The following is a 24003-nucleotide window of genomic DNA, read 5'->3' as shown; positions in this document are numbered from 1 at the left end:
GCGCTTCCACATCCTTCTTATAGTGAGGTGACCAGAACTGCACACAATATTCCAAATGTGGTCTCACCAAGGTCCTGTACAGTTGCAGCATAACCCCACGGCTCTTAAACTCCAACCCCCTGTTAATAAAAGCTAACACACTATAGGCCTTCTTCACCACTCTATCCACTTGAGTGGCAACCTTTAGAGATCTGTGGATATGGACCCCAAGATCTCTCTGTTCCTCCACAGTCTTCAGAACCCTACCTTTGACCCTGTAATCCACATTTAAATTAGTCCTACCAAAATGAATCACCTCACATTTATCAGGGTTAAACTCCATTTGCCATTTTTCAGCCCAGCTTTGCATCCTATCAACAGCCCTCCACCTCATCCACTACTCCACCAATCTTGGTGTCATCAGCAAATTTACTGATCCACCCTTCAGCCCCCTCCTCTAAGTCATTAATAAAAATCACAAAGAGCAGAGGACCAAGCACTGATCCCTGTGGCACTCCACTAGCAACCTGCCTCCAGTCCGAAAATTTTCCATCCACCACCACCCTCTGTCTTCGATCAGATAGCCAGTTACCTATCCAATCGGCCAACTTTCCCTCTATCCCACACCTCCTTACTTTCATCATAAGCCGACCATGGGGGGCCTTATCAAACGCCTTACTAAAATCCATGTATATGACATCAATTGCCCTACCTTCATCAACACACTTAGATACCACCTCAAAAAATTCAATCAAATTTGTGAGGCACGACTTGCCCTTCACGAATCCGTGCTGACTATCCCGGATTAATCCGCATCTTTCTAAATGGTCGTAAATCCCATCCCTAAGGACCTTTTCCATCATTTTACCAACCACCGAAGTAAGACTTAACCGGTCTATAATTACCAGGGTCATTTCTATTCCTTTTCTTAAACAGAGGAACCACATTTGCCACTCTCCAGTCCTCTGGCACCATCCCAGTGGACAGTGAGGATCCAAAGATCAAAGCCAAAGGCTCTGCAATCTCATCCCTTGCCTCCCAAAGAATCCTCGGATACATTTCATCAGGCCCAGGGGACTTATCGACCTTCAGTTTATTCAAAACTGCCAGGACATCCTCCCTCCGAACATCTATTTCCTCCAACCTATTAGCCTGTAACACCTTCTCTTCCTCAAAAACATGGCCCCTCTCCTTGGTGAACACTGAAGAAAAGTATTCATTCATCACCTCGCCTATCTTTACTGACTCCATACACAAGTTCCCACTACTGTCCTTGACCGGCCCTAACCTCACCCTGGTCATTCTTTTATTCCTCACATAAGAGTAAAAAGCCTTGGGGTTTTCTTTGATCCGACCCGCCAAGGACTTCTCGTGTCCCCTCCTAGCTCTCCTAAGCCCCTTTTTCAGCTCATTCCTTGCTAACTTGTAACCCTCAATCGAGCCATCTGAACCTTGTTTCCTCATCCCTACATAAGCTTCCCTCTTTCTTTTCACAAGACATTCCACCTTTCGTGAACCATGGTTCCCTCACTCGGCCATTTCCTCCCTGCCTGACAGGGACATACCTATCAAGGACACCCAGTATTTGTTCCTTGAAAAAGTTCCACTTTTCATTAGTGCCTTTCCCTGACAGTTTCTGTTCCCATCTTATGCCCCCTAATTCTTGCCTAATCGCATCATAATTACCTCTCCCCTAATTGTAAACCTTGCCCTGCCATACGGCCCTATCCCTCTCCATTGCAATAATAAAAGACACCGAATTGTGGTCACTATCTCCAAAGTGCTCTCCCACAACCAAATCTAACACTTGGCCCGGTTCATTTCCCAGTACCAAATCCAATGTGGCCTCACCTCTTGTCGGCCTATCCACACATTGTGTCAGGAAACCCTCCTGCACACACTGCACAAAAACTGCCCCATCCGAACTATTTGACCTACAAAGGTTCCAATCAATATTTGGAAAGTTAAAGTCCCCCATGACAACTACCCTGTGACCCCCACACCTATCCATAATCTGCTTAGCAATTTCTTCCTCCACATCTCTATTACTATTTGGGGGCCTATAGTAAACTCCTAACAACGTGACCGCTCCTTTCCTATTTCTAACTTCAGCCCATATTACCTCAGTGTGCAGATCCCCCTCGAAATGCCTTTCCGCAGCCGTTAGACTATCCTTGATTAACAATGCCACTCCTCCACCTCTTTTACCAGCTTCCCTACACTTACTGAAACATCTATACCCTGGAACGTCCATCAACCATTCCTGCCCTTGTTCTACCCACGTCTCCGTAATGGCCACAACATCGTAGTCCCAAGTACCAATCCACGCCCCAAGTTCATCTACCTTGTTCCGGATGCTCCTTGCATTGAAGTAGACACACTTCAACCCACCTTCCTGTCTACCGGTACCCACCCTTGACCTTGGTACCTTCCCCAATACCTCACCACCCTCAACATTGACTTCTGGACTACAACTCCTTTTCCCACTCCCCACTCATTTCAAGATGAGCACTTGAAATGCCATAGCATACAAGGCTACGGACCAAGTGCTGGAAAATGGGGTGAAAAGAGATAGGTGCTTGATGGCCAGCACATTAACAATGGGCAGAATGGCCTCTTTGTGTTGTAAAGCTCTATAACTCTTACTTGGGTCTTAAGATAAATTTCAGCATTCTGAGCCAGTCCACTTTTCTAATCATCACTGCCCCTGCAACCGTGGAAATCTTAGCATGAGATGGGTAGATGGAGTTTTTCACCCGCTCTTTCCTAACTGTCAAAATATCCCTGGTGCTGGGTGCTTTACAACTCGGGCGGCATGTTGGCACAGTGGTTAGCACTGCTGCCTCACAGCACCAGGGACCCGGGTTCAATTCCGGCCTTGGGTCACTGTCTGTGTGGAGTTTGCACGTTCTCCCCATTTCTGCGCGAGTTTCCTCCGGGTGCTCCGGTTTCCTCCCACACTCCAAAGATGCGCATGCTAGGTGGATTGGCCATGCTAAATTGCCCCTTAGAGTCCAAAGATTTGCAGGTTAGGTGGATTGACCATGTTAAATTGCCTCTTTGCGTCTAAAGATGTGAGTGTTAGGTGCATTGGCTATGCTAAATTGCCCTTTAATGTCCCAAGATGTGTAGGTTAGGGAGATTAGCCATGATAAATTGCCCCCTTGTGTCTAAAGATGTGAGGGTTAGATGCATTGCCCATGGTAAATTGCCCCTTATTGTCCAAAGATGTGCAGGTTAGGTGGATTGGCCGTGTTAAATTGCCCCTTAGTGTCAGGGGATTATCGTAGTAAATACGTGGGGTTACGGGGATAGGGCCTGGGTGGGATTGTTGTCGGTGTAAGGCTCGGTGGGCTGAATGGCCTCCTTCTGCACTGTAGGGATTCTATGGATTCTAACATTACAAAGGCATCTAATTTTTCATTACCTGTTGTCTTTATATCGGGAAGGGTGGTACTGGATAACATCCTGCAGGAAACGCTCCATGAGGCTTTTAGCCGATCCCGGATTCCGGGAATCGCTGGCAAATTGCTTGTGCCGAATGGTCTGGAGATGCTGCAACAAAGGACGGGTCATCGTTAGTGAGCATCATTAACCAGCACTGCAACATTCGACTCCAACCCATTTCCCCGCACCCCCCACTCACTCCCCACCCCCACTTTCCTTTACAATCTCCTCTTTCCTCCCCTAAAGATGGTTCACTTTTGCTCCAAACATACCAGCAGTTTTCTCATTTAACTGCCCATACCATGAGATAGGATCCCTACAGTGCAGAAGGAGGCCATTCAGCCCATCGAGCCTTCACCACAATCCCACCAGGGCCCTATCCCCGTAACCCCACTATTTACCCTTCTAATCCCCCTGACAGTAAGAAGCAATTTAGCACGGCCAATCCACCTAACCCGCACATCTTTGGACTGTGGGAGAAAACCGGAGCATCCGGAGGAAACCGACGCAGACACGAGGAGAATGTGCAAACTCCACACAGACAGTGACACGAGGCCGGAATCGAACCCGGGTCCCTGGCGCTGTGAGGCAGCAGTGCTAACCACTGTGCCACCGTGCCGACCCTTAGAGGATCGGCAAGTGGGTCTCTCACCCCACCCACAGCTGAACCTGATCCCTGTTCGTTTTCATGGGCTCTGGTACATAGCAATTAGCTACACACGTGATCTTAGCCAGAAGGCCGAGAGATGGCACGGTGGCACAGTGGTTAGCACTGCTGCCTCACAACATCAGGGAACCGGGTTTGATTCTGGTCTCGGGTCACTGTCTGTGCGGAGTTTGCACGTTCTCCCCGTGTCTGCTTGTGCTTCCTCTGGGTGCTCCGGTTTCCTCCCACACTCCAAAGATGTGCAGGTTAGGTGGATTGGCCATGCTAAATTGCCCCTTAGTGTCCAAAGATGTGTAGGTTAGGGGAATTAGTGGAGTAAATATGTGGGGTGATGGGGATGGGGCCTGGGTAAGATGTTCTGTCAGAGTCAGCACAGACTGGATGGGCTGAATGGACTCCTCCAAAGATGTGCAGATTTGGTGGATTGGCCATGCTAATGTTGCCCCTTAGTGTCAGGGGGATTAGCTGGGTAGATACCTGGGGTTACGGGGATAGGGCCTGGGTGGGATTGTTGTCGGTGCAGGCTCGATGGGCTGAATGGCCTCCTTCTGCATTGTAGGGATTCTATGATTCTAGGGGTAGGCGAGAGGGTCACAATCAGATCAGCCACGATCCCACTGAACAGCGGAGCAGGCTCGATGGACCAAATGGCCTCCTTCTGCACTGTGGGGATTCTATGATTCTGCTTTGCAGAGGTGTCACCGCCAACCTTAGTAGCCCCGTGCACCCTCACTGCCCGGGTGAGAATCAGCGCAGGTTGGGAGCTGTGCCTGGGATCTTGCTGTGTTGCATAACTAACAGCCAGTGGGAGGACTACACTAAATTAAAAGCAAAATACTATGTATGCTGGAAAACAAAGGAGGGAGAAATAGTATTAACTTTTCAAGCTCTATGTGACTCTTCAGAGGTTACACACTTAGTTTTAGCCTAAAACCTCCAAGAGATAGACACTTAGCCACAGTTTCAACGGTTTGACATGAGAGACTAATCAAGCATTATCTTGGGGCAAACTGGATGATGTTTATTTATTAGTCACAAGTAAGGCTTACATTAACACTGCAATGAAGTCACTGTGAAAATCCCCTAGTCGCCACACCCCGGCGCCTGTTCAGATAACACTGAGGGAGAATTTAGCATGGTCAATGTACCTAACCAGCACATCTTTCAGACTGTGGGAAGAAATGAGAGCACCTGGAGGAAACCCATGCAGACACGGGGAAAACATGCAGACTCCACACAGACAGTGACCCGAGTCGGGAATCGAACCCGGGTCCCTGGCGCTGCGAAGCAGCAGTGCTAATCACTATTTGCCACCCAATGTGGGGCTCCCTCAGTGCTATACTGGAATGTCTGCCAAGGTAGCGTGTCAGAGTCTGCAATCCTCCGGCTTAGGGGTGGGTATGCAAGCAGCGACCCAGGTTGTGATGAATGGGGCCTGCATTACGGAGGGACTGAATCACATAGTAACGGAGTGAAACTCAACCTTTCACGTAAAAGCACTGCCGCGCCCACCCACCATGCCTCACCTGATCCAGACAGCTATACAACTCCTTACAGCAGCCACAATATCCCCGCCTGCTCTGCCTTGGGAGAGCGTCTGGCATGGGCTGCTCCGGGTATGGTCCATCACCGCTGCAAAGGCCAAGAACAAAACACCAATGGCATTAAAGACACATCGCGTGGGCAAACTGGCATCTGGCAGGCTGGGCAGGATTTTAAGCGGAGCCACTAAGCAACGGGAAGCAGCGGAATACAAGGACCCCATGTGACACTTCCGCCAATAAAGTCCCACCCCTGCAGAGAAGTGCTTGTGTGGGTGCAGCGGTGAAAAGGCGGGTGGACGAGCGATCGAGAGAAAGAGAATCCCAACTTGGCTCCTTTCAGAATTTCAGCTCAGTTTAAAGTCTGAGGGTTAAAATCTGAAATTAATTTTTTTTAAAGTGACCATGAAGTCATTGGGTTGCCATGGGAACCCAATCAGTCCACCGACATCCTTTAGGGAAGGAAGGCCTCTGGTCTGGCCCAGAACCATACCGTGATCTCTCGGCCTTTTGGCTAAAATCAAGCGTTGGGTTGAGCCCGGGATGGGGTGCATTGCCTTATCTTGTCAGCTTGGATCTCGTGGGCAGAATTCTCCGGCCGTGCTGGTCTAAAAGCTGGAAATCCCTGCCCGACTGTCAATGGGGTTTCACATTGTCCGCAACCCGCCGGATGGGAGAATTCCGGCCTGTGTTTCTCTCGCTTGTGGACACTGTGAGTTGGATACAATTTGAATTGGCTTTTGGAGCAAGCAAGGAGATGGATTCAGGGCATGCCCTGTCCACTCTGCACACTGGCCTCACAACTCTGAGAAAGGAATAGCATTCAAAAAGTCCCACGCCGCGACTGCAGCTTAAACTGCCCTCTGGAGTAGCCGAGGCAAGCCATGCAGTTACCTCATCCCATCAGAGTGACTGGGGGTGAAGAATAAATCTCAGTCTCACAATTCCGTCTTTTAAAAAGAGTTTAGACGGTTACATGGGTAGGATGGGTAGAGAGGGATATGGGCCAAACGCGGGCAATTGGGACTAGCTTAGTGGTTAAAAAAAGAAGGGCGGCATGGACAAGTTGGGCCGAAGGGCCTGTTTCCATGCAGTAAACCTCTATAACTCTAAGTGATGCTGACAGGAACAAATTGGAAGATGAGAAAGCATATCTCCAGTCTTTACGACAGTTCTATCACACAGCATCCCCAAGTGCCTGTTTATGTTTAGTGACCGAATACACTGGGCATTTACCTCCCACTTCATCATAATGCATAGGTTGTAATCGCTGCCACAGTTCACACACTATTGCTATTGTATTGTCACTCACTGCCATTGTCTGCCCTTCCCTCCTGAAGGCACCAGCTGCGCTGGGCACTGCTTCCGTTCAATGCCCTCTGTCAATAGGCCAGTGTTGTGGGATGGGAGCAGTGTCCCTTCCTGTCCTCACTCTCTAGCTGGGGGAGGGAGGGAGGGAGTTTCCGCAGTCAGGAACAGGCAAATGGAGGGTGTATGCTAAGATCTGAGATACGCCAAGGCAGCACGGTGGCACAGTGGTTAGCACTGCTGTCTCACAGCGCCAGGGACACGGTTCGATTGGGCCGCAGTCTGTGCGGAGTCTGCACATTCTCCCCATGTCTGCGTGGGTTTCCTCCAGGTGCTCCAGTTTCCTCCCACAGTCCAAAGATGTGCGGGTTATGTGCCAATGTTAAATTGCTCCTTGGTGTCCCGGGATGCATAGTTTAGAGGGATTAGTGGGCTAAATATGTGGGGTTATGGGGATAGGGCCTGCGCGGGATTGTGGTCGGTGCAGACTCAATGGGCCGAATGGCCTCCTTCTGCACTGTAGGGATTCTGTGATTCTGATGATGATGATCAGCCACCTCTTCAAGCACCACGATTGGGAACCGGGACCTTCCTGGAGATAACCCTGCGGTAGCTGACCTGATGCTGCTACTGAGTGCCCAAGGTGTTACGAGCATCCCATGCTGCCCTCACATTAATGAAGACAACAGGCACAGCGAAGCGCGTTCAACTGAAGGGAGATCGTTGCTCAAAAGGGTTAATAATGACACAAGTTTAAAAATCACATAAGCTGCAAGCTGAATCTCACTCACACAGGGAAAACTAGGTGAAAACCACAGGGTCTTGATGAAAGCAGACCCAGATAAGAGTCAAGGACCATTTAATTGGACAATGTGCAGCTGCAGCTCATGTTTGCCCATTAGAACAAGGAACGATGGAAAGGGAGGTTGATATCCCATTGGTCAGAGATATAGCTATCATTGCCTGATGATATAACACACACAAGTTATAACTGGACACTATACCCTTATGTATGCATGCTGTAACCTTAATCAATAACTCTGAGTGGATAGAGATAACTCTGAAAACAGGATTGGTATATACTAATTATTTGTAATCGAATTTGAAACTATAATTGCTTGTGTATTTCTGAATTCTGCAACTAGTTACAGCCAGTGACCTGAGACCTACCAGTGTCCCAGCTATATAGCTTGATTAAAACGGCTGTTTAAGAGAACTCTGTGACTTGGTCTGGTTGCTTGAAGGGATGACATTAAAGCCCACAATATTGTTCCTGCTGGAAAATAACCAATCCCCATCCGCTCCAGATCTGCACTCCCTTCTTCACATACCTCCTGAAGAACTTCTATCGTGGCTTTCCGCCTGGCCCAGCGACCATAAATATTCTAGGCCTAAACCACAGGCTGATTCCTACAGCAGCCCGAGACAAGGTACACACTGCCATTTTCCTTTTCCAATGACCCAGAATTCTAAACACCAATTTGTGCATGTCACAAACAAGATATGACACTTCAATCTGCGGTCATACAGAGGGGAGGATAACACTTGCTATACCCTGCACCGCAAAATGTTTCAGAAGAAAGTTAACCTTTACAAAGAACTAAGAAAATTGTAGCACAGGAACAGGCCCTTTGGCCCTCCAAGCCTGCGCCGACCATGCTGCCCGTCTGAACTAAAACCCCCTACCCTTCCGGGGACTATATCCCTCTATTCCCATCCCATTCAAGACACCCCTTAAAAGTCACTATTGTATCTGTTTCCACTACCTCCCCCGGCAGCGAGTTCCACCCTCTGTGTAAAAAACTCGTACATCTCCTTTAAACCTTGCCCCTCGCATCCTAAACTTATGCCCCCTAGTAATTGACTCTTCCGCCCTGGGAAAAAGCTTCTGACTATCCACTCTGTCCATGCCCCTCATAATCTTGTAGACTTCTATCAGGTTTCCCCTCAACCTCTGTCGTTCCAGTGGGAACAAACCAAGTTTCTCCAACCTCTCCTCATAGCTAATGCCCTCCACACCAGGCATCATCCTGGTAAATCTTTTCTGTATCCTCTCCAAAGCCTCCAACGGTTTCCATTTTTCTCACAATACAGCCCATGGCCTCAAAAAGCGGGCAGTATTTGCTCTACAAGTCCACATCTACTCAGAGGTGGCTTAGGACTGTTTAATGTCCCTTACGACAGGACCCAAACGTGCAGAAGGGGCCAAACTGGATTAAAAGGCTCCCAGAATCTGGTGGCTGACACATCGCCCTCAAACACCAGCACCCACAAATGAAAATGTTTCACTCCCCTGGGAGAGAGGAGTGTGCAGCAGGACCTGGGTGTCCTTGTGCACCAGTCACTGAAGGTAAGCATGCAGGTGCAGCAGGCGGTAAAGAAGGCAAATGTATGTTGGCCTTCATTGCGAGAGGTTTTGAGTACAGGAGCAGGGATGTGTTGTTGCAATTATACAGGGCCTTGGTGAGGCCACACCTAGAGTATTGTGTGCAGTTTTGGTCTCCTTTTCTGAGGAAGGATGTTCTTGCTCTCGAGGGAGTGCAGCAAAGCTTTACCAGGCTGATTCCGGGGATGGCAGGACTGATGTACGAGGAGAGATTGACTAGGTTAGGATTGTTTTCGCTGGAGTTCAGATGAATGAGGGGGGATCTCATAGAGACTTATAAAATTCTAACAGGACTAGACAGGGTAGATGCAGGGAGGATGTTCCCAATGGTGGGGAAGTCCAGAACCAGGGGTCACAGTCTGAGGATACGGGGTAGACCATTTAGGACGGAGGTGAGGAGATATTTCTTTACCCGAAGAGTGGTGAGCCTGTGGAATTCATTACCACAGGAAGTAGTTGATGCCAAAACATTGAATGTATTCAAGAGGCGGCTGGATATAGCACTTGGGGCGAATGGGATCAAAGGTTATGGGGAGAAAGTAGGATTAGGCTATTGAGTTGGACGATCAGCCATGATCGTGATGAATGGCGGAGCAGGCTCGAAGGGCCGAATGGCCTCCTCCTGCTCCTATCTTCCAGGTTTCTATGTTAACCTCTTCCCTCAGTGAGGCTCTTAGATATCTGGCACAATGTGAACATTTCCCCCATCCAAGCACCCTGTTGACGGTCATTCCCCATGGCAGTAATCTCTCCTGGATACCATTTCTAATTTCCCTCCTTAACCATCTAACTGGACATTATGGTACTGTACTCCCAGCCCCGCCCAACCTGCTGCCTTTCCCGACAGATCCCGATCCCTATTCATTCACCCATGTGTTCCACGGAGCTGGCCAACTTACCTAGCGCTGTCATTCATCTCTGCGATGCACTCTCTCATTCACCTCCTTGTGCACCTGTCACACAGATCAAAGGAAAATTTAATGTTACCGAACCCCATGCCTTGTAATATTTTATTTGGTGACACGGTGGCACTGTGGTTAGCAGCACCAGGGACCTAGGTTCAATTCCCAACTTGGGTCACTGTTCTGTGTGGAGTTTGTACATTCTCTCCGTGTCTGCGTGGGTTTCCTCCGGGTGCTCCAGTTTCCTCCCACTGTCCAAAGATGTGCGGGTTAGGTGGATTGGCCATGCTAAATTGCCCCTTAGTGTCCCAGGATGCATAGGTTAGGAGGATTAGCGGGGTAAATATGTGGGATTACGGGATTAGGGCCTGGGTGGGATTGTTGTCAATGCAGACTCGACGGGCCGAATGGCCTCCTTTTGCACTGTAGGGTTTCTATGATTATCAGGCACTTCCTTACATATTCTCCCATGTACAACAATCCCAGCTATTTCTGTAAATAGTTGGAGCATCCTGCATTTGGGTGCTACAAGAAAACCTCCATTAATAAAGCATCTTTCCATGAATGTAATGTTCCACAGTACAGCTAATAAAGTACTTTGTTTGAAGTGGTCATTGTGGGAATGGAAGAGAGACAGCAGCTAATCAAGCAACGAGATAGTTAACAGGGTTTTTTTAAATGTGTGGATGGTTGAGAGGTTAATATTGCCCAGGACACCAACTCCTACTCTTCAAATCGTAACAATGCGGGATCTTTTATATGCACAAGGAGGGCACAAAGCCTCCACTTAATGTCTCGTCTGGGAAATGGCACCTCTGATAGTGCAGCACTCCTTCAGTTAGCCGAGGTTTTCCGCACAAGTCCTGGAGTGGACAAACCAAGGTACAGCATTTCCCAAGAGTACAACAGTGGATCTGGGGTGGATAATTGTCTTTTCTACACGTGCATCCTCAATAGTTCTGCTGTTTGCAGACAATTAGTGCATGGCAAGGTCTGTGTTTTCTTTATTATAACAAGAATTAAAGTTTAAAAGTTTAGAAGTTTAGAGTTTAAAGTTTTGAAGTTTTAAAAGTTTAAAGTTTTAAAAGTTTAAAGTTTTAAAAGTTTAAAGTTTTAAAAGTTTTAAAAGTTTAAAGTTTTAAAAGTTTAAAGTTTTAAAAGTTTTAAAAGTTTAAAGTTTTAAAAGTTTAAAGTTTTAAAAGTTTTACAGTTCAAAAAGTTTTAAGTTTATTTATTAGTGTCACAAGTAGGCTTACCTTAACACTGCAATGAAGTTACTGTGAAAATCCCCGAGTCGCCACACTCCGGCGCCTGTTCGGATACACTGAGGGAGAATTTAGCACGGCCAATGCACCTAACCAACACGTCTTTCAGACTGTGGGAGGAAACTGGAGCACTCGGAGGAAACCCGTGCAGACACGGGGAGAACGTGCAGACTCCACACGGACAGTGACCCAAGGCCGGAATCGAACCCCTGTCCCTGGCGCTGTGAGGCAGCAGTGCTAACCACTGTGCTTTCATAGTTAATTACACTTATTACAAAGAGCTTTGGGACATCCATGTAAGATGTGAAGTAAGTCCAAGTATTTATCTAAAATAAATGCAAAACACTGCAGATGCTGGAATCTGAAACAAAAACAGAAAATGCCGGAAAATCTCAGCAGGTCTGACAGTCTCTGTGGAGAGAGAATAGAGCCAGCGTTTCGAGTCTGGATGACCCTTCGTCAGAGCGAGGCCCTACACCATAGCAACAACTTCCAGCTCCTTGGCTCTGTCGCAAGGTCATCCACAATCTTCCGCTTGGTTCACAACGGCTCCAAGTTTTGTATCATCCGCACACTTTGAAATTGTGCCATGTAAACCGAGGTCATTAATATACACCAGGAAAAGCAAGGCTTAACCTCCGGAGGGAAAGAGAAGCGGGGCCTCGGCAACTTGAATTAGAGTTCCATGTTCCATCCTTGCTTATCATCCCTACAACTGTTGGTCAATTATGAGAAGAAAATTGATATTTAATTATGTCATACTTTAAAAGTACTTCGTTGGCTGGGTACATGCACAGAGAAGTGGCGCAGTGGTTCGCACTGCTGCCTCACAGCGCCAGAGACCCGGGTTCAATTCCCGGCTTGGGTCACTGTCTGTGTGGAGTCTGCATGTTCTCCCCCGTGTCTGCGTGGGTTTCCTCCGGGTGTTCCGGTTTCCTCCCACAGTCCAAAGATGTGCAGGTTAGGTGGATTGGCCGTGCTAAATTGCCGTTTAGTGTTCCAAGATGTGTAGCTTAGGGGGGATTAGCAGGGTAAATACGTCTGGTTACGGGGGTGGGCCTGGGCAAGATGCTCTGTCGGAGAGCCAGTGTAGGCTTGATGGGCCAAATGGCCTCCTTCTGCACTGTAGAAATTCTATCCTATACCTCCTCACACACCAAAGTTCACAAGATCTACCAGGGGCAGCACAGTGGTTAGCACTGTCACAGGGACAGGGACAGGGGTTCAATTCCAACCATGAGTCACTGTTTGTGTGGAGTTTGCATGTTCTCCCCGTGTCTGTGTGGGTTTCCTCTGGGTGCTCCGGTTTCCTTTCGCACTCCAAAGATGTGCGGGTTAGGTTGATTAGCCATGCTAAATTGTCCCTTAGTGTCAGGGAGATTAGCAGGGTAAATATGAGGGGTTACGGGAATAGGGTCTGGGTGGGATTGTGGTCGGTGCAGACTCGATGGGCTGAATGGCCTCTTTCTGCACTGTAGGAATTCTATGATCCAACCAAATTATGCTGTGGGATTGAACGCAGTATTCAGAGGATATAAAGAGCTCGGTGGAAGTTATATTAGAGTTGATAGCAGGTCTTGTTCAGTTAAAAGCAAGATGTGAGCATATCAACAATGCCACACTTCCTATCCACGTCACAGCGGGGAAGCAGAGAATGGAAATGAAAACATGCCTTATCTGGGGAGAAATTAAACCCAATAGACACAGTTACCCGAACTCCACTTCTTCCCGTACATCAACTCTCCAATCATCCTGTCAACAATGAAGCTGTCTTTGGACTTTTCAGGGGCAGCACAGTGGTTAGCACTGCTGTCTCACAGCGCCAGGGACCCAGGTTCAATTCTGACATCAGTCACTGTCTGTATGGAGTTTGCACGTTCTCCCTGTGTCTGCGTGGGTTTCCTCCCACAGTCCAGAGATGCGCGGGTTAGACTGATTGACCGTGTTAAATTGCCCCTTAGTGTCAGGGGATTAGCAGGGTAAATATATGGGGCTATGGGATTGTGGTTGGTGCAGACTCGATGGGCCGAATGGCCTCTTTCTGCACTGTAGGAATTCTCTGATCTACTCTCCAATCATCCCGACAACAGTGAAACAATCTTTGAACTTTTCAGCACCAGTTTTAAGGGGACTAAAATATTTCTCAAAACCCTGGTCTTGCTGGGTGGAGTTTGGATCAAACCCAAAGCTGCTTTCTCCAGAAAGCAGATTGCTGGGTTGGCAACTGTCAAAGACAGCCTTCTTTAGCAGTCTGTTGGAGAGATTGAAGATAGGGCAGCTGCGAGCCCTTGAAAGTCTCTGAGAGAGGCTGTTATAGATAGCAGGCATGCTAGCTTCATTCTGTGTAACCACAGGGAGGGAGAAGGAAGAGTTGAAAGGTTACTAGAAAATGTGTCTGCCTTATTAAAAGGCGGCCGTTTGAATGAGATCAAAGCGATAAGTGCACAAAATTGACTGGACCCAGTCCACAGATCAGAAGAATGCTATTTAGAATAACCAATGGATTTTTAACCTGTGTAGCCTGAAGCAGAATTGGCCATTCTGAGTTGCAGTACTGATTTAACAGTTGGGTGAGTCTCTGTAAGTCTATTGCGGGGAGGGAGGGGGGGGGGATTCTCCCTGCCCGTTGCGCTGTTCCAGCTGTGCAGCGTGCCGGGACACATACGCGGCTGTGTAGCGGGGGGCAATTAGTCCCGCTGTCACTCTGCACAGGGAATCGGTGAGAGAGGGAGGGTGGACAGTGATTGGGGCTGGCCATCGGGGTGAGGTGTTGGCCTGCTAGGGAGGTTGGGGCCGCCAGGGGGGAGAGGTGGAGGGACAGGAGGGGAGGTGATGGGGGGGGGGGGGGGGGCAGTATTGGCCAGCGATCGGGGAATGGGGGTGTCGGAGGGGCAGCGATGCAGGGTCCCGGGCTAGCCAGCTATCGGAAGGCCGGCAGTGGGGAGCCATGCGCTGATCTTGGTGCTGACAGTTCGGCGCATGCGCAGTGGCCCACTCAGTGCTATGTTGCTGGCCTCTCCAGTGGGAATAGGCCCCGACCACTGAATTTCAGCACGATTCACGCTGAGGCATTCTGCAGTGCACAGAGTGTGGGAAATTCATTTTGAAACTTCCGCTGAAAAGACCAGCGGAATTTACTCCAGTTTTTACACGAACCCAACACAGATTTGTTTGGGGAAAATTCCACCCATGGTGGTTTAATGTTAATAAAACTGTTATTTTGGAAAAATTAAAAAAACCCTTAATTAACCTGGCTTCAGGTTACTCTGAAGAGTTGAGTGGTGAAACATTAACCCAACATACATCTACAATCAGGAGCCTTCTCCTGCAGATAGCTTATGGGTACACTGAGTCGATGATGTACAGAACCCCTACAGTGCAGAAGGAGGCCACTTGGCCCGTCGAGACTGCACCGACTCTCCAACAGAGCATCACACCCAGGTCCTCGCTCTGTATTTACCCTGCTAATCACCCTAACCTACCCACCTTGGGACACTAAGGGACAAATTAGCATGGCCAATCCACCTAAACTGCACATAAAATCATAGAATCCCTACAGTGCAGAAGGAGGCCATTTGGCCCATCGAGTTTGCACCGACCACAATCCCACCCAAGCCCTGTCCCCATAACCCCGTGAATTTGCCCCAGCTAGTCCCCCTGACAGTAATGGGCAATTTAGCATGGCCAATCCACCTTTGGACTGCGGGAGGAAACCGGAGCACCCGGAGGAAACCCACGGAGAACGTGCAAACTCCACACACGCAGTGACCCGAAGCCGGGAATTGAACCCGGGTCCCTGGCGCTGTGGGGCAGCAGTGCTAACCACTGTGCCACCGTGCCGTCCTAAATATATGGTATAGCAGAGCATCAATATTAAAGCAGTCACGGTGCCGCCACTGTGTAGGGAATTAGCCTTGCCGTTTGGAGGACAACTTTTATTGATAACTGCTCCATTCTTGGGCAAGGAATGATCTGGCTTTTTAACATATGCAACACCAGCCCAGGATCAGGATACATGTCCTCGCCCTTTTGTGTACGCAATTAAAAGCAATCAATGTACACTCTGGCATACTGAGCGTTCCTGCTGATGTGATGCTTTCTATCTCAGGGGAGTTAATTATGCGCGTTGGCTAAATAAACTCAAAGAGGAAAACCACACTTGAATGCTTGATATTTGATACCCTGAAAATAGCCAGGTGTAATGTTAGGAAGAGCACCACATGGAATCTGAGCTTTCAGAAGACAGAAATAAAAGCTATTGTTACATAAGGTAGCGTTTCACATCAGTGGCTGTTTATACAAGGTACCTAATCACCTCCCTGGTGGCACTCACTTAGTGACTCCTCTCAGTAATTGCAAAATAATCTACCTAGCCATGTGCTTTGTAAAAACCTGCCTCCGAGGGCAGGGTGTTGTGCTCCAGGGTGACAGGAAAGATATTTCTACACCGCCTCTCACAGCCTCAGGACATAGGCATAGATTAGAATCCCGAAAGAGCAGAAGGAGGCCATTTGGCCCATCGAGTCTGCACTGATCCTCCGAAGAGCATGTCACCCAAGCACATCACCCTGCCCATCGACGCAACCCAGAACACCCATCATGGCTAATCCACCCAATCTACATACTAGGGGAAATTTAACACGGCCAATCCACCTAACCAGGACAGCTTTGGACAATAAGGGGCAATTTAGCATGGCCAATCCACCTAACCTACACATCTTAGGACACCAAGGCACAATTTAGTATGGCCAATCCACCTAACCTACACATCTTAGGACACCAAGGCACAATTTAGTATGGCCAATCCACCTAACCTACACATCTTAGGACACCAAGGCACAATTTAGTATGGCCAATCCCCCTAACCGGCACATCTTTGGACACTAAGGGGCAATTTAACATGGCCAATCTCCCTAACCGGCACATCTTTGGACACTAAGGGGCAATTTAGCATGGCCAATCCACCTAACCTGCACATCTTTGGAGTGTGAGAGGAAACCAGAGCACCCGGAGGAAACCCACGCAGACACGGGGAGAATGTGCAAACTCCGCACAGACAGCGGAATCGAACCACAGTGCTAACCACTGTGCCACCGGCATCTCAAAGTGCTTTGCAGAAAACAAAATGCTTTGCTTGCTGGACGCAGTCACTGCTGTAATTTAGAAAACAGGGAGACTAATTTGACAGGACAGTTCACTTCAATGCATCAGCCAAAAAAGACGACACCTCCTGACCTTGCCACTCGTCGCCAGCCTGCTAGTGACAGCCTGGATTCCCTGGAGCAGGGCTCGAACTCATGACCTTCTGAACCCAAGACAAGAGTGCGACTGACAGAGCCACAGGACAAAGCAGTTTCCATGAACCCAATGTGCTGAGTCAGCAGCAAGGCCTTGTCAACTCACATTACCAAGGGATGAATACCTTCATTAAAATAGCAGGCAGTGCTGTCCTTACAACATGTCCCTCGGGCATTCAACACGGCATAACTCTGAGGATTGTTCCCCCTTTTAAAGTTTATTTACTAGTGTCACAAGTAGACTTGTAGGCTAGCAATCATACCACTAGGCCATTTCCTTTCCTTTTTGTTAAAACAAACCTTACTGTACATTTAGGACATAATTTCAAGTTGCTTGCATGACAATCACCAGCAATAACAAGCCTGTAAGCATAACTAGTTTATTTATTGTTACAAGTAGGCTTACATTAACACTGCAATGAAGTTACTGTGAAAATCCCCCAGTCGCCACACTCCGGCGCCTGTTCGGGTTACACTGAGGGAGAATTTAGCACGGCCAATGCACCTGACTAGCACGTCTTTCAGATTGTGGGAGGAAACCAGAGCACCCGGAGGAAACCCACGCAGACACGGGGAGAATGTGCAGACTCCGCACAGGCAGTGACCCAAGCGTGGGGCCCTGGCGCTGTGAGGCAGCAGTGCTAACCACTGTGCCACCGTGCCGCCAACATTGTATGGAATGAAGAATAAAATTTACAGGATCATGGGGAAAGAGAAGGACTAATTAGAGGGTGCTTTTGATGAGGTACAAAGGCCTTGGGTGACTAAGAAGATGTGTGAGCTAAAAGGCATAGACGCCTTTTAGCTTTGACAAAGGGTCATCTGGACTCGAAACGTCAGCTCTTTTCTCTCCTTACACCTGCTGAGATTTTCCAGCATTTTCCCTTTTGGTTTCAGATTCCAGCATCCGCAGTAATTTGCTTTTATTAAGATGTGTGGTTCCTGCTTGGGTTCTTTACATTAGCGAGGTAAATATGTGGGATTACGGAGGGGGGTAGTGCCTGGGTGGGTTTGTTGTCGGTGTAGGCTTGATGGGCCGAATGGCCTCCTTGTGCACCATATGTACAGTATGGTACATCTCTGGTCACCAACTCTCCTACCAGTGGAAACAGTTCCTCCTCAATCTACTTCCTTCACAATTTTACACGCCCGTTACGTCACGCCTCTGTTCAAAGGAGAATAATCCGAACTCCTCCAGGTCTCTCCACATAGAAGACGTCCCTCACGCCCGGTGTCTTTGAGGGCGAGGGCCAAGGTTGAGAAGGCGGGGTACTCATGAATAAACTGGTACGGGAATTGAACCCGCGCTGCTCTGCATCACAAACCAGTTGTCCAGCCAACTGAGCTAACTGACCCTTCAGTCAGTTTCATAAATTGGTTGCAAGATTACTGATAGATACAAGACACAGTAGGGAAAGGATAATTGATGGGGAAATAACAGATTTTGTCCATAATCAGCCAGCAATTTCAGAGAACAGTCGAATGATTAAACTAACATGGGGTCCCTCCATCCCATCCTTCAGCTCCTGAGGACTGGGGTGGGTCTCCTTCAACCCCTCGTGAATTTCACCATCTCACCTCTTCGCTTTGGTCTGGAGTGCAAGTGATTCATGGATTTGGCTTCGCTGGAACCTCACCCCAAGCTGCCATTCTTCAAGTAGTTTCCTGGACAACAAATATCAAAGAAGTTATCCAATGGTGAAGACCATAGCAGAAGAGTCTAACACCCTCCCCACCTCTCCTGACACACTACAACAGGGACACAGGATAGTGCTCAGGAGCTGACCTCGTTTCAACGCCAAGAGGTGGTTTGTTTTTCAAGCAGGGGCGTTGCAAGACTGGGAGCCAATGGAGACCAGTGAGTACAGAGCCAAAGGGGAAAGAGGAGTCATGGAGGTTTACAGCATGGAAACAGGCCCTTCGGCCCAACTTGTCCACGCCACCCAGTTTTTAACCACGAAGCTAGTCCCAATTACCCATGTCATAGAATCCCTACAGTGCAGAAGGAGGCCATTCGGCCCTTCGAGTCTGCACCGACAACAATCCCACTCAGCCCCTATCCCCATAACCCCATGCTAGTCCCCCTGACACTAAGGGGCAATTTAGCATGGCCAGTCCACCTAACCTGCACATCTTTGGACTGTGGGAGGAAACCGGAGCACCTGGAGGAAACCCACGCAAACACAGGGAGAATGTGTAAACACCACACAGACAGCGAATTAGGGAATTGAACCCAGGTCCCTGGCGCTGTAAGGCAAAAGTGCTAACCACTGTGCCACCTACATTTGGCCCATATCCCGCTATACCCATCTTACCCATGTAACTGTCTAAATACTTTTTAAAAGACAAAATTGTACCCGCCTCTACTACTACCTCTGGCAGCTTGTTCCAGACACTCACCACCCACTGAGTGAAAAAATTGCCCCTCTGGACAGTTTTGTATCTCTCCCCTCTCACCTTAAACCTATACCCTCAAGTTTTAGTCTCCCCTACCTTTGGGAAAAGATATTGGCTATCTATCGACCTTATGTGTGCCCTTCATTATTTTATAGACCTCTATAAGATCACCCCTCAGCCTCCTACGCTCCAAGGAAAAAAAGTCCCAGTCTATCCAGCCTCTCCTTATAACCCAAACCATCAAATCCCGGTAGCATCCTAGTAAATCTTTTCTGCACTCTTCCTATATCCTTTCTATAATAGGGTGACCACAACTGTACACAGTATTCCAAGTGTGCCCGTACCAATGTCTTGTACAACTTCAACAAGATGTCCCAACTCCTGTATTCAATGTTCTGACCAATGAAACCCAAGCATGCCGAAAGCCTTACCTTAGTTGACTTGGGAGCAAGTGGAGGTTGATAAGGGCTGGAATAGCATGTCAGCGCCCCGATACAATCAGTTTTTTTTAATTTCATAATTTGTGGAATTTACATTTTCCCCTAAATTGCAGCTACCTGATTTTGTGGATATTGTCTCTGACGAGGCAATCCAAACCCACAATGCACAACAATCGCAGTGGAGAATGTTCACAGCAGAAACATTCTGAACCACACAATAGACAAAGCCAATGTTCACAATGTGAATAACCCAAGCAGAAACCGCACATCTTTCTTAGTCACCCAGGCCTTTGTGCCCGATTGAAAGCACCTTCTAATTAGCCCTCCCCTTTCCCCATGACCCTGTAGATTTTCTTTCCTCATTCCACAGTATAAAGTTTACATTAACACTGCAATGGAGTTACTGTGAAAATTCCCTAGTCGCCACACTCCGGCGCCTGTTCAAGTACACAGAGAGAATTTAACATGGCCGATCCACCTAACCTGCACGTCTCTCGGACAGTGGGAGGAAACCGGAGCACCCGGAGGAAACCCATGCAGACACGGGGAGAACGTACAAACTCCACACAGACAGTGACCCGAGCCAGGAATCGAACCCAGGTCCCTGGTGTTGTGAGGCAGCAGTGCTAACCACTGTGCCACCCAAAAATTAATTTCCCTGCTAAAATTTATGATTGAATCCATCTCTCCCCTTTCAAACGATGCATCTCCTGTTCCTTTATCAATTATTGGCCTCGGATCCAAAGCTGTGCAGGTTAGGGTAATTGGCTATGCTAAGTGGCCCCTTAGTGTCAGGGGGATTCGCAAGGTAAATACGTGGGATTACAGGGATAGGGCCTGGGTGGGATTGTTAGGGAATATTATGGAGATAGGTTGAGGGAAAGGTGTACTCTGATAGAGTCAGTGCAGACCCGATGGGCCAAATGGCCTACTTCTGTACTGTACGGATTCTCTGATCTTATGACACTCAAGTGCTTTAACCCAGTGAGTGCTGCACTGTCAAAGAGGTCGTCCTTTGGTGAAGTCATTTAACAGCAGTCCTATCTGCCCTCCCAGAAGGATGTTGAATATCCATGGCCCCAGGAACAATGTTGATCCTCTAACAGACAGTCACCCACACACAGACGATCAGGTCTTTTTGGTTTGCTTGTTTGCAAAAGGAGACATCGAATTAGCAGGCGAGAGATGATTCACTTGACTCGTGGGATAAGGGGCTTACCTTAGGAAGAGAAATCATAGAATCTTTAGTGCAGGAGGTGGCCATTCAGCCCATCGAGCCTGCACCAACAACAATCCCACCCAGGGCATGTAATCCCACATATTTACCCTAGCTAGTCCCTGTGACACTAAGGGGCAATTTAGCATGACCAATCCACCTAACCTGCACGTCTTTGGAGTGTGGGAAGAAACTGGAGCACCCGGAGGAAACCCACGCAGACACGGGGAGAATGTGCAAACTCAGCACAGACAGTGACCCAAGGCCGGAATTGAACCCGGGTCTCTGGTGCTGTGAGGCAGTAAGACGTTTAAAAACACCAGGTGGGTCGAATGGCCTCTTTCTGCACTGTAGGGAATCTATGATTCTAAGTTGGAGTTTGACAAAATGAATGGGGGGGCGGTGGTGTCAAACAGGAAAAATGTTAAGTCAGAATCCTACTGAATGGTGAAGCGGGCTTGAAGGGCCTACTCCAGCTCCTATGGTCATTAGCACATCGCTGTATGCAAATGCTTTCTGATATTAAAACAGCGACTACACCCGAAACATACTTAATTAGCTGTAAAGCACCTTGGGACGGCACAGTGGCAAGCACTGCTGCCTCACAGTGCCAGGGACCCGGGTTCGATTCCCGGCTTGGGTTACTGTCTGTGTGGTGTCTGCACGTTCTCCCGTGTCTGCGTGGGTTTCCTCCAGGTGCTCCGGTTTCCTCCCACAGTCTGAAAGACGTGCTGGTTAGGTGCATTGGCCGTGCTAAATTCTCCCTCAGTGCACCCGAACAGGTGCTGGAGTGTGGCGACTGGGAGATTTTCACAGTAACTTCATTGGGCTGATAAGGTAAGCCTACTTGTGACAATAATAAATAAAGAAAGGCACTATGCAACTGTTTCTTTCAACCCCCTATTCAAATTTAGGAAATGGGACTCAAGTCCGTGAACCTCAGAACTTCACTATTTAATTAAAATATCCTAGTTAAGAACCTACCTTCAATGGACACAGAGTGGCAATTGACAAAAGTGTTACTTGTTAATCTAGGAAAGACAGTATGAAGTACACATGATGGTTAAGTTCATTTATTAGTGTCACAAGTGGGCTCACATTAACACTGTCCACTGCACTAGTCAGCTGTACCTGATTCGACAAAGCCAGAGATGAAAACTTGCTTTAAGTCCTAGAATACTCGCTGCTAAACCATTCAATACAGAACTTGACAAAATGAAATGTGAGAGACATTTGACAAAATAAACTGTTTGAGAGATATTTTAATCGCGACATCACCACACCTGTATCAGATTACTTCAAACCAATATCGTGCATCTGATAATGGAGTTGGGAGCAGCTAGGTTGTAATTCTAATCAGCAACTGACACTGCAAAAGCTCCAGAGCTGCCACTGGATCCCTGCCACCCATTAGACAAGAATCAGTCTAGCACAGGGATGTGTACACACATTGCAGCCCTCAATCCGGTTAATGCAGGAGGGAGCTAGAGCTGCTCAGGTTGAAGAGAAGATCCGAATAGAAACAAGCCTGCTCCACCATTCATTATGATCATGGCTGATCATCCATCTCTCCCCATACCCCTCAAAGTCTAGAAACCCTTTTCCTTCTTAAATATATTTACAACAATTCATCCAAAAAAATGTGATCGATTCAAACACAAGCCTAGCCCCTCTGCTGTCACACCTGTGCACAATACTGGTTGATCTTCAGGGCAGGGAGACACATTGGGCAGCATGGTGGCACAGTGGTTAGCACTGCTGCCTCACAGTGCCAGGGTTCGATTCCAGCCTCGGGTCACTGTCTGTGCAGAATTTGTACATTCTCCCCGTGTCTGCGTGGGTTTCCTCCAGGTGCTCCGGTTTCCTCCCACACTCCAAAGATCACAGAATCCCTACAATGCAGAAGGAGGCCCCATTCAGCCCATCAAGTCTGCACTGACCACAATCCCACCCAGGTCCCACTTCCATAACCCCACACATTTACCCTGCCAATCCCCCTGCCACTAATTTAGCATGGCCAATCAACCTAACCCACACATCTGTGGACTGTGGGACGAAACCGGAGCATGCGGAGTAAACCCACGCAGACACGGGGAGAATGTGCAAACTCCACACAGTGACCCGAGGCTGAAATTGAAATGGGGTCCCTGGCGATGTGCGGGTTTGGTTGATTGGCTATGCTAAATTGGCCCTGTCAGGGGGATTGGCAGGGTAAATAAGTGGGGTTACGGGAATAGGGCCTGGGTGGGATTGTGGTCTGTGCACTTGATGGGCCGAATGGCCTCCTTCTGCACTAAGAATTCTATGATATTTCTTGATTTTTTAAAAAAATCAGGTGTAAGGCTTTTAGTTTGAAAGCACTCGCTTCAGTCAGCTGAAAAATAAGGAAAACACATCCAATCTACAGGTTGAGCACAGGAGTAGAGAGTTGACAACCGAGTGCGAGGCGTGTGTGTGTGTGTATACACACCAGCTCTCAGCCAGACTCCGAGTGCAAACAACTGCTTATTTTGCCTTGCGGGGGGGGGGGGGGGGGCGGGGGGAGAGAAACTGCTCCTTTTTTCAAAAGAGAAGGCGTTTAAAAAATGGGACGCCCTCGTACACCAAGTGTCGTATTATCTCAACCCTCCTCCCCAGGCCAGTGACAGCTGAGCATTAGCCAGATCTGTGCTTGGGGAGTGTGTGTGTGTGGGGAGGGGGATTAAGATTCCAGTGATCCAAGCCGATCAAAACAAATCCTATTTCATTTCAGGGGCAGATGTAATACATAGCTGAGGGTAGTGGGATCCGTTTACACGGACCCCCCCCCCCCCCAAACCAAACAGACAGCAAGCTGAGTGATCTGCCCTGTCGGGGGGGGAATGTATCCATTTGGTGGAAATTGACACCCGCGCGCAAGTTGTAACATTGAAGTTGCAACATTAAAAGTAACAAGTAATTGCATGGGCGCTGCTTCCAGACCAAGGAGGGGGAATCCTCCCCTCCCACACTGGTCTCTTCCAATGGAGCAGCCACTTCCCATGTTCGCCCCCCCACCCCAGCAGGTTGATATCGTTTGCCCCCTCCCCCTTACCGTGTCTTTCGGGTGCGCTGAATGTGCTTCCACCCTCACGGTCAGAGTTCAGCCTCCCTTCCCTCCTCTACTTCCTGGCCACTCT

General features: G+C 48.4%; 1 protein-coding gene across 2 annotated transcripts in view; it reads right to left on the bottom strand.

Annotated features, from left to right (window-relative positions):
* zdbf2 (zinc finger, DBF-type containing 2) overlaps positions 1–24003 on the bottom strand; it is a 28598-nt gene extending 4595 nt beyond the window's left edge. Inside the window, exons 1-5 of one of the 2 annotated variants that reach the window (XM_078228907.1) lie at positions 23919–24003; positions 18371–18457; positions 10228–10281; positions 5620–5725; positions 3407–3534 (exon numbers count right to left, since the gene is read on the bottom strand). In XM_078228907.1, coding sequence (XP_078085033.1) covers positions 3407–3534; positions 5620–5725; positions 10228–10265 — 272 coding nt within the window. In that variant the 5' untranslated portion in view covers positions 10266–10281; positions 18371–18457; positions 23919–24003. Of the gene's footprint in view, positions 1–3406; positions 3535–5619; positions 5726–10227; positions 10282–16730; positions 16823–18370; positions 18458–23918 lie in introns of those variants that run through there. The other variant, XM_078228908.1, reaches the window with a different exon arrangement.

Source organism: Mustelus asterias, chromosome 14 (genome assembly GCF_964213995.1).
Source record: "Mustelus asterias chromosome 14, sMusAst1.hap1.1, whole genome shotgun sequence".
Classification (NCBI taxonomy): Eukaryota; Metazoa; Chordata; class Chondrichthyes; order Carcharhiniformes; family Triakidae; genus Mustelus; species Mustelus asterias.
Note: the sequence above shows the minus strand (reverse complement) of the source record. Positions and strands in the feature narration are given on the sequence as shown.